A 15,702-nucleotide genomic window follows, 5' to 3' on the forward strand; every position below is an offset into this window, starting at 1 on the left:
CTCGGAAGCCTGTGCAGTCCTGTTCAAATGCAAGTATCTCTTCAGAGAATATGATTGCACTTACACAGCTATTTAAAAATGGATGCTAAATGCTGTATAGCATCTACTTTGAATCATCTGCTGCTTTTTTCATATTAAATAAATCAGAGAGATCCTCTATTTGCAGCGGCAGGAGATAAATATAAGGCGAAGGCAAGCTGTTGACAGTCAAAAACCTTATCTGAGATTATGCAAACTCAATGACCAAAATTTAGTTCATCTATTTATATTACCATTAACTTGTCAGTATTATTATTCCACATACTGGAGCCTCTTTCCTGGATCCTGCAGTAATACAACTACAAACATAAAAAAGAGGACAATAGTGCCTAATAAGCCTGGCTCTCTAAATGCTTGGGCTGTGGAAGCTGAAAGCACATAGATAAAATCACCCATCTGAATATTTCCACAGACTGGATTTCCACACATGGACTAGACTTTTCCAGTGTCAGGATTTTAAAAGTCTTTTATTTTCTCAAGCCACTCAATGACAATCAAGTCAACAACACCCCCAGAGAAAATTGCTGTCTCATTTGGGAATTAAGGAATATTCTAGTGATTGCTAGCAGCTGATGAATGAGAATCAAGATTCACAAGCACAATTATATCTAAAATCTTCCTGAAAAAAAGAAACAAACTGCAACAACTGTTCCCACAGCTTAGTTATCTATTGTTTTACTTTTTATTATTATTATTCTAGAATAATAAAACAGATTACAGTCTGAATTTGGTAGAGAAAGAAGGTACAATAATTAACTGCTTAAGAGAGCTGTTTCTCAAGCTGAATTGAAGATAGGCATCTTTGTTAAATCCACATGATCCTTTGTCTCTAACAGTCCTGCCAGTTACTTATGAGAAAAAGCAGTCCGAACCAGACCATGTCATGCACAGGCAACTAAGTTTTTTGTTTGTTTGTTTATTTTCTCTTTTTAACAAAGCTTTCAGTAGTATTAATGGTATCTTAGCAGATAGCTTCAGTATACACCATGTATTTATTTCCTGGATGATGTGCCATAGATTTGGGTTCTGAAACTAATAAAAAGTAAATAGTATAAATGCAATTCTGCTTCACTACATCACACTTACAGATGTATTTTTAAATGCAGCTCATATAAAATTGCATAGGCAGAAGGGAAGAAATCTGAACAGCCAAATTCAGCTGTATATAAGCTTTAGCTTATATAAGAGAAGAAAAGCTTTAGCTGTATATAAGAAAAGAGGATTATCATGCTGGTTGAAGCTGTCACACAGATGATTCCCTGTACTAAAAATAATCATTTGTAGCTAGTTATAATCATGAAATGCCAGAACAGATTAAAAATAAACAGTGAACTACACAAAAAAAATATGAAACTGAATGAAAATACATATTCTAATCACAGAAAACTATCTTTGACTTTTCATAGAGACAAAGTGCTCCTGTCTTTGTCACTAAGATTGTTCCTTTCATTCTAAAATAAAATACATAGATACCAAAGTGAGCTTTCGGATTAATGGATATAATATGAAGGAACAGGAACAATATCTACTGTCACTATAAAGTACAGATCTTAAATGTCCATTAGAGGCAAATTCTTCCTCTGGTAGTGTGAATGCTCCCTGTTAGACCCCCTGCGGTGCCACAGCAGGAGGATGTAGACCATCAGTAGATGTTCAGGCAGGCACTGGTGAAAGCTCAGGCAAAAAAAACCAACACGGTAATACCCGGATTTCTCTCTTGCTCATGCAGAGAGCCACTGCATTTTTATTGCTGAAACCAAGTGCCTCAGTACCATATAACTAGATGAATCTTACTCAAAGCCACAGAACAGCACTAACTAAATCAAACACTGGGGCAGTTCACCGCTGCAGAGAGCATCACTGAGATTAAACATACACTCAACTGAGACTTTTCTTGATAAAATAAAAATCTTTTCCTGATGTTTGAAAGTACAATCATCCTTTCTAAAAGTGTACTCCACTGATTCCATCATATATACGTTCCAAAACATTGACTTGCTCTTTGCGCATGTAAGAAGAAAAAAGTTTTGCAGATTATTATTTCCTAATTTGAAGCAAAAACATAATTATTTTATTTTAAACAGTTATTGTATATACAAAATTAAACCTTTTCCCAAGTGCTACAAAGTTCCTCCAGATATACATTAAGTTTTAATTTTCTCCACTTCTTACTCTAGTAATAACATCATCCTTATTAATGTAGTTAATTCAGAATCCTGCTTCTGTTGAGTAAAACATCTGAGTCTAGAAATATTTTTACCAAAAACTGCCAATACCTGGATCATTGCCAGAATCCAGGTAACTACTCACCCAACTCTACTGAAATTACTATCCAAGCACTAATTGTTGCTCTCACTACTGGTTTCCAGTCTTTTTCTATAGATGCTTATCACAGCATCCTATAATTTCAATATACCATGATTGTCCAAAGACTCTCTTCTTAACCAATTATTCAGAAGCCAGATAACATTTTCAGGAGATCAACTCAAACATTGCTTCTTGAATTTCAAAACTAGTAATTGATTTGTTTGGCTCTCTCAGGATATGCTTTTCTTTAGTCTTTGGAGTATATATTACTGCTGACTTGCCCTTGTTAACAAAACCCTGTGCCAGCACCATAAAAATGTAGACAGATTTTAGTTGTGCTTTTGAGCTCACTTGAAACTACTCCATTTCTCTTTTTTTTTTTTCCAGGGCATGGATTCACTCTCTTCTTTTCACGTACCGTCTCCAAATAAATGCAAAACAAACGTATCCCACTTGTCAGCTAATGTGCAAAACGCATCAAGAAACAGTTATGCTCTGTACTTTCTGGGGAAATGTGCCTTCATTAAATATTAAAAACCAAAATCCAGCGTCTTACCTGAAAAGTTCATAGTTGAGCACCTTGGTGTGCTCGGAGTCAGTGGCTGCAAACGCCTGTCTGATTTCTCGGGAACGAGGCTCTGCTATGTCTTTCAGTTTCTTGAGGACGACACCAATATGAGCCATGGGGAACTTAATGAAGGAAAGCAAGACAGCGATTAGAGGAGAAGGCACTATACAACCAACTTTGCATGTACCAGCAAGAGTTGTCAAGATGCTGGACAATGTCGAACTGCTAAGTATTACTAACTTCTTCATTGTCTCACTTCAAATGCATAAATCAGCACTGTGCTAAGTTTGGAGGGAAGTTTGCTACTGAAAAAATTGCCTCCTCCTCAGAATATAATTAATCAAACTAAAATCATCAGATCATGCACTCTTAGAAGGCTCATTCCAGCTACATAAAAAGACAGCCACTTTTGCTTCAAACATTGATTTGCTAAAGCAGAAGCAGAAATATTTAAAGTACAGTTCTAACAACTTGGACCTCATTTTATGCCAATCCATTTCACTTAATTCTCAATTAATGAAACCTCCCATGTTAAAACTCCTCTTTTCACCATGGCTCCAATAAGCTGTTGAACAGATATTCTCATTCATATTAGACTGAGGATGGTTTTTTTACACACTCAAAATTAGAAGACCAGAAATTTCTTAGGAACCTAATTTTCCTGTCATATATGAAGAATGCTTATTTGTTCTGAATATAGGCCATTAAATTTAGATAAACAGAACTGGAGCACTTAAACTTCCACCCTATTTTCAAATTGCTGTGTTAGAGCTCTACTAGATATTCATTTGCTATACTGTATTTTAGCATAAAACATCTGGATTTAGTCATTAGAAAGAGATTGAATTGATATGCCCTTACATCTGTCCTGCTTTACCTAACTTACAAAGCACAACGAACTGTCCAAAGTTTTCTCCCATTTCTTCTAGTAAGCAATGTTGTCTTATCTGGCAATTATTTAAAATTTCATATGGCTGGTATTAATGACCTAATCACAATAGAAATTGGGTCTCACTCTCAATTATTTGGTCTCACTCTCAGTTATGCTGAAGTCTGTAGCATTGTATGAGTTCGAAGAGATCTAGAAAAGGGCATTTAACATCCCTATGGCACTGCCAGAGCAGTATAAAGTGATCCAAGTTCAATAAATAAATCAGTGGTTGCAGGTAACATGCTCAGATTTAGAGAAAACAGTCACTGCATATGTCAAAACTGCTCAAGGCACAACCCTGGCATGCAATGCCACACAAGGAAGTGGCGTATCACAGTGTGGAGCAGCTGGACCAGCAACCAAAAACTTTTAAGAGACAGTAACTTTTCCAATACCTTCTCCAAGCTCTTATTGTTCAGGCTGTAAGCACACAGCTTTTTGCTAAAAAAGCAAGGAACACAGACTAAGAATAGACTGGGCAGAAGGAATCAATCAGCCAAATATTAAAGATGGCCGAAGTGTTTTGTCTATTTAAAAACCTGTCTTCTCTACATTATCAAAGCAGTTATTTTTACTTTTTTTTTTCCTGAACTACATATTCCAAACACCTACATAGACATTTGAGTATTTGAGTAGCATAGCAATCAGTCTTTACTCACTTTCTCCCTTTCTCATGTAACCGCTGACATGCTAGTAGCCACAATCTAGTTTTTGTTTGATTGTCTTGCTTAAGTCACAGATAATTATGATTAATTGAATGGAAGTAAACTCAACCTCCATGTTTCTGCTGCAGAATACTATGAAGTTGAAAAATTTGAGACTATTTCTGGGATTATAAATTCATTTTCAAGGAGGGACAGTGATACATTGTTTGAAAGTGTTCTCAAACCTTGATAATAACCGGACTGTACCCAACACAGGTGTTCTGTTTTCCAAGCAAATTTACACTTTCTAAATACACCTTTCTTTCCTCAAATTGGAAGAGAAATTACAAATGTTGAAAAGTTTTGAGAATTAAATCCTTAAAGTTACTTTTAGTACAACTAGCAATCAAAATTACAAGAGTCAATTATATTTCTCTCCCCATAACTTAAAAAAATACAATAAATACTGTTTTGAAACAGAAAATTAAACCTTGCCTAATATCTCACAGGGTGTCAGACAAATGGTTCAATAATAGCAAAATCAGTTCCCACCTGTGCTATGATTACCCAACCAATATTTCATCTAAGTCAACAAATGCCTATAGAAATGTGGTCAAAATGGCATTTTCCAGAAGAAAAACATTCCATCTGGATTTCTTTCACCAGTTTTCAGAAAACTTACTGATGTGATCTGCTGAAAGGAAATCTTTGTCTATTCACAAGGAAAATTATTTATGTTCCAGTTTTAGAAATAACTGACAAATAGTCATCTTAAAATGGTCTTCCTTTTTTCAACCTTTCTTCCAGCTCTGCTCTTCTCTAATAATTGCTGAGGTTCTTGGAGATTAACTACATAATCCCCTGATGAACTGAGGCAAATAAGGTGTGCCCTTACTTCTGGAGCTCTATTCAAATGAAGATAATAAAACATCTATCATTGGGAGAACCTACTTTATTTTTCTACCAGTTGTTTTAAAATCTTAACTGTGCAAAGAACACTTAAAAAATCACTTCAAATACATATTTTTAGTGTTGCTTCCTCCCATTTTGCAGATTTTATTTTGACAATCTAAAATAATTCAGCCTGAAAAACTAAAATCTCACTTGTTTGATCCACGATAATAAATGCAAACAGCAGTTCAAAAAAACATTTATAGTCTAACGATGTGCTCTGCATTTTGGAGAATTGCTTTGGTTTTGATAATTCTAGGAGGAGAAACAGTCCAGCAGTAAGAAAACATACTGCATATAGCTTTGTATTTTACTGCTTAAAGCATTTAGCAGTTGTAGCATTTTACATCAACAAGCATTTTGCAGATCTTCCTCATTATTCCAGGGAAGGCAGGTGGTGCTAACTCCATGTTAATTTACAAAGGAATCATGTTGTTCTGCTATATTCATCTCAGTGAGAACACCACATGTGGCCCAAAGGCAGCAAAGGGTCAGATTGCACCTAACTCTGCCTCAGCAGCACAACAGCATCAAGACTCACAGTCCCCAAGACTGTGCTAGGCCCATTGTTGTCCTGGGAGTCCTGCAGGTTCACACACTTTGGTGAGCAAGCAGACAGGGAACAATTCAAACTTGCATTAAGAGCCTTCTCCCATCTCTATCCACAACAGGTCTGGACAACTGGGAGGACTACAGTTTGACAAACCCTCCTTGACACTTTCCCTAGGTATGTTCTCAGCAAGCCCAAGCAAAAGGGCAGCTCTGGAGACCTGCTGAAGGCACAACTCCTGCTGTTGTCCCACCTTGAGCTATGAAGCATACACATGAGTCCTTACAGCACAGCCTAGTCCAAAGGCTGATGTTCAAGATCACCCTCTGATGAAGCAACAATTCAGAACAGGGACTGAGATGCAGAAATGCCTTTGGTCCTAAGCTGGGTCTCAAAGTGACTGAGTCAGAGTTGCAATGAACAGGAATTTCCAAATATACCTGGGTATATTTATTCAAATATTGCAGCATAAATTTCATTGAAACAATAATCTACAGTTCTTACCAATGTAACCTAAAATCCCACAAAACATTCTGTGACTCTTCTGTGGTTCTCCATCCCTGTACTCTTTTACCTCTGTGACAATTCCTATAGGATAATCAATTTCCTTCTGGCTTTGGCAAATGAGGATATCTTTACCAGCCATTTGTGTAATGACTGATAGCATAAAGTATACATCACCAGATGCTCCCCAGCTTTCTTAACTGTTTCTCTCCCCTCTGAAGGCAAAACCAAAACATAGTAAAACTCAGTATAACTGTAAGCTCTACTTCCTGTTATATGAATTTCTAATATTACAAGGGAAACATTTTGGCAGACAAATATGTATGAACCCAAACAATGAAATCAGGGAATAAAATAGCCTCATCAGCACATTGGATGTGCCCACTTCTTGAGTACTGTGCACTGTTCCAGTCTCCACGTCTCACAGTTCCCTTGCAAGGACAGGCTAAAAAGGGTGAGATTCTTAAATAGATATGATTAGGCTGAGGGGGAAGAATGTCTGAGTTTTACAAAATTATGGCAGTACGAAACATCAATGGGGATCTTCACCAAAGCCCAGAACACTAGAACTGGCATTGAAACTAGTGGAAAGTTGGTTTAAAAAAAAAAAAAAAAAAAAGAAAAAAGATACTTACTTATTTTATCACATCTATTTTTTACATATTAGGCAGTGAATTTTTCAACTTGCTGCCACAGAAAGCTGTGGAAACAGACAGTATCTTTAGGATTAATTCAGGGCCAAGAGGTACACAGTCTGAAAAAGGAACAGGCAGGAATATATCTTCAACCAACCCTACATATAGTAAGAATGGATGCTGAGAAAGTAGAAGGGGAATGGATGGAAAAGAGTGGCCAGACTTGCATGCACTCCCTAGTCAGCATCTCCAAAATCTGTTGCTAGACAGAGAGAGCACAGGGCTGTGAACTCTGAGTGAAGAAAGTGGGTATAAATAATTCTGAAAAATATGTAGATAAGGTACAGTTCTTAAAGATAACAGGAAATTACAAGAGCCTGCTTTACCTCATTTGCATTCTTCTCCATGTATTTGAATGTGTACTCATCAGCATCCACTAAAAGGAAGTTGTGTCCATGGAAACAAACTGTGGCTCCAACAAACAGATTCTGAGCCTTGAAGTATTCAGATGGCTCACTCTTAAAGAGCTCCTGCCCAGGCTTCTTAATGCGACCTCTTTCCAAGAACTTCCCACCAGCTATCCCTATAGGAATAGAATTATAAATAATTAATTGTGGTTTTACTTGGGAAATAAAAACCACAAAAGAAAACCCAAAAGACACCTCAAACCGGCTGGTTTGTATTTAAGAATCAGTTTTCATCTTTGAGTTTCTTTTATTATAGTACACTCTCCCCGCCCCCCCTCTTTGGTGAAAGAACTGTCTCGGCCAGTGACCTCAGCAACAGTTACATTGTGCATATTCTGTGACATGTCTCGTTTGAACGCCTGCCAAACACCTTCCCTTTTTTTCTTTTATTTAAAATGGGACAGAAATGTGCCTCTTCAAACCGTTCCCATAACCCTTTCACCAGTATTGGGACTGACCCTTGAGAAATGTAGAGATGCAAAATGTAAGATGCAGGCAACTATCCTTGAACTGTTACAGGAAAAAAAAAATAAATTAAAAAATCACAACTTAGGATAGCATAGTTCTATGAAGATCATGCACTATAATTCTAAGTTGTTTTTAAGGGCTCCTGAATGTAAAAAAAGAAAACAACCCACAAAGCAAATAAAGCAAGAGTGACATGACACTATCTTCCACCTAATGTTCCTCCAACACAATTTAATTGCGATCTGTTATTTCCTTTGTGAGCTGTCACATTATTTCTTATCACATTATAATGATTTTATTCATGCCACTAGAAACTCATTGCAATGCTCAAGTGCATGTAAGATAATAAAAGGAACATTTCGCTTTCCAGTAACACCTCCTGGTGCACCACAAGATTGCACTGCATATACCAAGCTTTCCAGAAAATGTTCTGTCACATCTTTAGTTTCATCAGGATAGGCGCCCTACAACAACTCTGGAGTGCTTGGGGCTTATTTCCTGTTTATATTTGAGTTTGCAAACCAAAAGTCAAAAAGTGTACTTCAGTAACATTTAATGATGTCTTGCCTATTAGGTAGCGATTCAAGTTAAAAAATAAGCTGATGAGCAGTGTAATAAAAGAAAAATGCCTTTCATAGTATAGTCAACATTATAAATTAATGTGAAATCCAAACTACTTATTAAACCAGAGTTTGGCTCAGATGTCTGTCTTAATTGCTTTACTAGCACCATAAAAGCAAAAGGCAAAAAATATACTATGGTAACGGGCAGGTCTAGCTTGAAAAAAACAATTATTCAAATCACTAATGTAGGTTTAATCTGGACTCATTTTTTTTCATCCAGTTAATAAAACAAATATGAAATTTTAGGTTATATAATGCTGGCAGCTGTTTGTAATATTTAAACAGAACTGGTCGCTGTAAGATTGGAACTTCACTCTTTTCTCTGCATTCTCCTGCAATTGTATACTTAGCTTGGAAACTTACTGTTACATAATTGTTTTTTAAATGTTACAAGTGAGTACATTTCATGTGGTATAAAGCAAAATGACCAAAAATATCTCATTAAGCTAACGATTTTACACTGAAACCTGATGAGAAAATTTGATAGAAATCTACAAGAGTCAGGCTCAAAGCACAAAACAAACACCACAACCAAAGACCCTCTTCCATTAAGATCAGATCAGACTTTCCAGGTGTTTGTACAGCTGTTGGCTTGGTCTTAAACTCAGTAAAAAAGGAGCTGTGATCTCCTACATTGGGAGCCAATTCTTTGACCTCCTTCTCAGCAAGTGCTTCAAGATGTCCAGCCCTGTGTATTTCAAATAGTTTCACAGTGTTACTAATAGTGTGAAGCATTTATCTGCAAACTTCAAGTTGTTGGACTGGGAAAAGTAAGAGCAACTTTATTACTTCCATCTTAGGACTGAGATTTTGAACATTTTTAATTGCCAATTTGTATCAATTCATAAAAAAGCTCTGGCCTTACACCCTTGCTGTTGAGAGACCGACCAACTGACCACATCTGCAGCACACCCTGCATGGCTCTGACTCTGCTCTACATTCTATGTGATAAATCTGGGATCTTAAGACACAGCTATTATTTTTGTGTGTTCAAACTGTATGAAGGTATGTGATGGCTGTGCTGCAGTCCAACAGTGGTGTTCTCCAGCAAACAACTGAGGGCATGAATGGCAGCCCGAGAGTGTGGCAGAAGGACCTGAATTTTAGAGTGTACAAAACCTCCTGCGACAGTGTTAGGTGACTGATAAGGCTGGAGCACACCTAACCTGGTGCAGCCTTGTCCTTACTGCCTTGCAGGAGAGTTTGCTGGACTTTAGTATCCTCCAGGAGGTGTCTCAGGCTCTCTGGGGCCTTTAATTGGAATGGTGTTTAATTGGAATGGTGTAAAGGAGAATCAGGATTGACCGAACTGGCAATACTTATGATTGGGGTCCAAGAGTCTAGCTTTTCCCTAACTTCTTTAATTTAACAATGCAGCTGTACCCATAGCATCCTTTATGTCTCCGGACATAAAGAAATGCCAGTCGAACATGTCATTCACTAACAGAGAATTGAGCAGCTCTTGAGCCTTACAGCAGCATTACACAATAAATACATACATAAGTGTATGTATCTTTGGCTGTAATAAAAGAAGTTGCATAAATTACAGGCCACTGGATGGCAGGAAACTAGTAAAATAATAATGACAAGACACTGCTGCCATAAGCAGTACTAAACTTTATGTTGCAGTGGAGCCGGTCAAACTGGCAACACTCATTGAAGCCTAGCCAGGTAGTCTATGCTTTTTCAACATGTTTCTCAGATAATTGGTTGCATTTTGATTGGGGGTGAGGTGAGCATTTATGCATTTGTCATATAGTTGGATACAAGCAGAGATGCCATTAGAAGTTCTTTGCATTGAAAAGGCTCAAGTCTTCTCAAAAACCTACTCATGTGTACTCAAAACTACTTAGCACCACTGACACAGAAAGAGCTCAGAACACAGAAGGATCCAGATAGTTGCCACACCTCCATTTTGTGTGGATGTGATGTTAATTGCAGGTCTGAAATAGATTAACGTCAGAAATAATTTTCAGTAAAGGCCTAAAAGCAGGGTTACAAGCATATTTAGTCCTTAAGAATATTGGACCTCAGAAAGTGAACTGCTACCACCAGAGTCTGAAGCCAAGGACAGTGAGAAGTCTTCCCTAGGACAGTCTTTGCTCTATACAGTGAGCTGGGAATACCAAACAGGTCAGTACTGAGCACAGCGAGCTGGTCATCATGGCAGAGTGTACCTGACGTACCACACTAAGGTGCTCTGTGCCAAGAAGCTGCTGTAGAGCAATTCAAGTAGCAAGCATCAAAAGAGCTAAAGAGTCAGTCATGAGATTCTACAAGAGCCCAACATGGTAACTAAGGAAACCTTCTATTACTCTTTCTCTGGTGTTTGAGAGAATGTGATTTCCTGATTTTTTTTTTTCTCTCTGTGGTTTATCAGAGGCTGACAGCAGCTTTTAAGCAGCACTTCAACTGCACATGTTGAGAGATGCCACAATACTCTGAATGTTGACTGCTCTGAAACTGCTGCTGCAGATGTTTCGTGGGCTTCACAGAAATACACTAATCTCTTCAACTGGATGATGCTCAGCCAAGGCTTCCCTATCTCTCTGAGTTACATAATGACTTCTTGACATCATTCCCAGTGCTGTGTCCTTCCATCCATGTGCAAGGCATTCTAAGGAAATAAAATGATTCTTGGAAATCACATAACTAATATCCTCAGTTGAAGGTAGCCTACAACAGACAACAGTGGTCAAAAGAATTTAACCATGGCACCTTTGGGTGATCGTGCTCCAGCAATAGGATAAATATGAATAAGCAAGTGAGAAAAACAAAGCTTTTGTCACTTACACACTGTTGTTCTTGAAGTTCAGTACAGTGTTACAAAATCACACACATCCAGGTGTTAGAACAGGGAAACTTTTACTATTTATATGCTCAACACCACATGAATAATAAGAAAGTATCCTAAAAAATACCATAACTGTGTTGTTTTCATGAGCTGCTTCTCTACAATGGATGCTACATAGGTATCACAATACCACAACACAGTCTTGCAAAACAAAGGATTTACTCTCACTCTTGAGGTCTTACATTTCCTGTCTCTATTTATCATCAGTTACAATACAATTCCTGTATGTTATCCACAGCAAAAGCAGTTTTTTATAGGCCAAATTTGCAAATTAATATGTAATAAATGTTTTAATGCACTAAACTTCCAGTTCCCAAATTACATTGTAAAGTACTGTCATAAAATGAACAGTGTTATTCTGAGTGATGAAGATTACTATGACATACAGCTATGAAAGATAATGCAGGATAGCTGCTGGTGTAATTCCCATTGCATTTAAAAATCCATATCCCTGCTTCTGCTAGTGCTCAGTCTGGCCACAATGTTTACTGTAAACTCTAATCAAATGAACAGGACAACTTTGACTGATTGCAAGACATTACTGCATCTTACCTGTGTTTTCCTGTGTAAGTTCAAAAACTGAAATGGTATCATCACTCAGGAAGTAGGAAATAATGAATTTCCGATCCTTGTCAACATGACTATCTGTGCTGAGTTTTGCAACAAAGCGCAGTATGTTACTTTCCATGCCACTTCTAAATAGAGAAAGAAGAGGTAAGAAATAAAAAATGGAGTATGAAAAAAGTTTTCATCACTAAGAGATGCATTCTCCTCAGTTTTGAAACATACACTAATTATGTTATTCCTGGACCAAGAAAGGAAATGGAATAAGGTTCCCTACTTTTTTCAAAAACCATTTTCAGCTTAAACTAACAGAACCAACTACAGTCTGGCAGACAGAAACGTATCATTTTCAGAGGAAAATTACTTTTATTCCACAGGTCTGGAATGAATTTGTATTCAAATTCAGTTGCAAGTTAAGCTCCAAGCTTCTTTCCAGAAAATGTATAAAGGAAGAATACATTTAGGTATGTATATTTTCAAATCATATTCTGAATAGCAATATATACTAGGATTACCTCCACAAAATCAGGGCCACTAGATGATCTTACTAGTTGGGTATTTGTTAAATGATTGTGCTTTAAATTATTTACAGTACCACTACATGAACTATCACTACGTTCCCAAGCCTGCTCCTAATAGCTTTCTTGTTTTACAGAGGTTCTACAGGTAAATCTCTAGCATATGACTTCACTTTCTGCTTAGGCTTCAACAACCACCAGCTGACAAATCATATTATGATAAAAAGCAAAGGGTTAATGCTTTAATATTGCTACAGTAAACTGCATTAAATTCAGCAGACCAAAAAAAAATATATGTCAGAAAGTCAAACAGAAAAACAAATCAGTGTTGGACTGTTGAAGTATACAAAATTCCTGAGTAATTCCTGGACTAAGGCTTCCATCAAACTCCCACTGAAGGCAGCAGAAGAGAAGGAGCTACAGGATGGGAGGGTCAGAATATTTGCCTTCTCAAAAGAGAATTTTTGCTGAGTTTGGAGAAAACTGGAGTATTGTGTCACTAAACTACTCCTCATGCTTCTGTCCCTTAGAAGTCTAATGAGCTGCATATTTTGCTGAAAAAAAAAAACCAACAAACAAAACCACAAACACCCCTACTCAACATCTATCTCCTTCACAAAAAGACATCATTTAAAAATTTGGAATAATTTTTTCATGAAATACCTGTCTTTCTCCATGAATTTTTTCACATCTTTTTGGGGAGGCTTGAGAATCAGATTCATACAGGAGCACAGAGAATCCTCTTCAGAACCAAATCCAGTATAAGGAGGAAATGTTTTTTCTGGTTTTGGAGGAGGTGGTGGAGCCTTATATGGAACCGGGGTGAAATCCACTACAAGAAAGACAGTAAGATTTTTATTACTGTTCTGATGGAGCCATTCTACCAAGGATTTAAACTTCCAAGATGAATACTTGTGAGCTTATTTCTGTAACAGAACACTGATCAAAGTCAAACCAAGATCCTTTCCACTGTTACAGGGTAGAAAAAGACTCCATAAAAGCCAAAAGTAATTTTTTTGTTTCTTCAAGGGTTTCAGGATTTCATCTATAATCTTAAAATGCTTCACAAATATCAGCAAGAAACAAAGGCAAAAGGAATGACAAAGACAGTTTTAAAATAGGATAAAGAATAAATTAACAATTCTGAATTAATTTTTCAGTTTTATCCTTTGAGAAAACATTATTAAGTAAATACTTGGCTTATGAGTTTCCTGCCTTCTGCTTTTTGCCGGAGGAAAATAAATGCATAAACAAAAAGCTATTCATTATTTAATACATGAGAAGAAATCGGTATATTAAAGCAAACAGCTTCAGTCCACACCTCACTTCATCCAGAGTTTCAGAAGCTTCGTTTTTACTCATTTTTCCTGTTTTCAAGTCATTCCTTGTAGTGACCAATGGCCCTGACTATCCCAGACACAAAGCATGAGCTCCCCTGACCCAGCAGACATGTTTTGCCAGGGACCTGCACTCACTCCCCAGAGGGGTTGCTCCCAAAAGCCCTGCTGCCCTCCTTAACTCCTCTACTAGGGAAAACCTTGCTGCACCATTGGGCTCTTTGTTGTTTACCTACCCTGTTATTTAACTGCAGCACATCTTCCAGCTGCCATTGGTGTTCATATAAACATTCAACAGAGTAATACAGAATGCTGGTTAAAGAAGGTCAATGGAAAATGTCAGAGAATAAAAGTAACTTTTATGTGGGAAAAAGTAAATGGGTAGACCTGTAGCAAATGAAGCTATGAATCATAGAAACACGGGGTATTTCAGATTGGATGGGGCCTTGGGAGGACTCTACTATGGTCTCCTGCTCTGTGCAGGGTCAACCCCAGGCCAGACCAGGCTGCTGAGGTCTGTGTCCAGGTCAGGCTTGAAAACTTCCGGGATGGAGCCTGTGCAGCTTTCCCTGGGAGCCTGCCCCAGGTTGGGGGAATGTTCTTCCTGATATCCAACACTGCACCTCTTGTTTTCAGTTATGCATATTGTCTTGTGCCTTCCTGCCATGTATCCCCATGAAGTGCCAGGCTGCCTGGTCTCAGCAACCTCCCCATGGGTGGCAGCTGCTCAGGGTCCTTCCCAGGCAGGGCAAGCCCTGCTCACCCAGGCACTCCTCAGCCCTGACCTTCCTGGGGCCCCCTTGAACTTGCCCTGGCTGAGCCATGTCTTTCCTGTCCTGGGAAACCCAAAAGGGGACACAGTACTGCGATAAGGTCTAACAAGTGCTGACCAGAGGGGGATAGTCACTGCCCTTGATTTTTAGGCAGCTCAGGCTGCCTCAGGCCCTCTTTGCTGTGGCCCCAAGCCCAGAGACCTGCTCCACACAACCCACAGGTTACAACGAGAAGGTCAGAGCCAACTGGCACAGTACTGCCCCCATGGAGCAACCTCACCTCACACCTGGACAGGCTGGAGATGTTGCCCTGAAGAAGGCAGAGCTGGCTGGGCTAGTAAATTAAAGGCAAACGGGGCAAACTGGAAGAAGCTGTATCACAAACCACAGCAATAAAAGTGGACCCCAGGAAAAACATATGGTTTTTTTCTTATCTTAACTGTGGTTTAAACTTAACTGTGGTCTTTAAACTTAACTGTTCTACCCCAAATTGGAGAGAGATTAACAATCCATACTTGTGCCGTGGACTTGGGTTTAAACAGAGGAGAATTGCCTCTTGCTGTCACTTGGAGTGTTTTCTGAATTGGTTTGTGGTTACAATGTTTTAAACACGGCTACATTCACGGATCAAGCAGTACGAAGTTGAAAAATACAGAAATAATTCAGATGAACAAGTTATGATTAACTTGAAAACAGAATGAGATCTCCCTCGGCCATTACTTAGAAGAATATGGTCTAATCCCGTCAAAAAGGGGTTTTGCAAAGCCTTGACGGTATCTTTCTCTAGAAAAAAAGACATATGCCATTTCTGTGAGTCAGAAATACAGGCACACATGACAAAGGAAAGTCCAGCCAGAATTTTTCCGAGCGATTTTCACCACGAAAGAGTGCGCGTGTGACGTAAATAGGCACAAAAACGCTGTTCCCCGAACCCTGCGACAAGGCGGCCCCGCGAGCCACCCGCAGCGC

The 15,702-nt window shown here is 38.3% G+C and overlaps 1 protein-coding gene across 1 annotated transcript in view; it reads right to left on the reverse strand.

Moving 5' to 3' along the window:
- The window catches only part of EFHC2 (EF-hand domain (C-terminal) containing 2), a 54,607-nt gene that overhangs the window by 13,730 nt on the left and 25,175 nt on the right, over positions 1-15,702 (reverse strand). Inside the window, exons 7-10 of the mRNA XM_009997855.1 lie at positions 13,287-13,455; positions 12,094-12,236; positions 7,516-7,712; positions 2,903-3,036 (exon numbers count right to left, since the gene is read on the reverse strand). Coding sequence (XP_009996157.1) covers positions 2,903-3,036; positions 7,516-7,712; positions 12,094-12,236; positions 13,287-13,455 — 643 coding nt within the window. The remainder of the gene's footprint in view (positions 1-2,902; positions 3,037-7,515; positions 7,713-12,093; positions 12,237-13,286; positions 13,456-15,702) is intronic.

This window comes from Chaetura pelagica, unplaced genomic scaffold (genome assembly GCF_000747805.2).
Source record: "Chaetura pelagica isolate M959 unplaced genomic scaffold, ChaPel_1.0 scaffold360, whole genome shotgun sequence".
Classification (NCBI taxonomy): Eukaryota; Metazoa; Chordata; class Aves; order Apodiformes; family Apodidae; genus Chaetura; species Chaetura pelagica.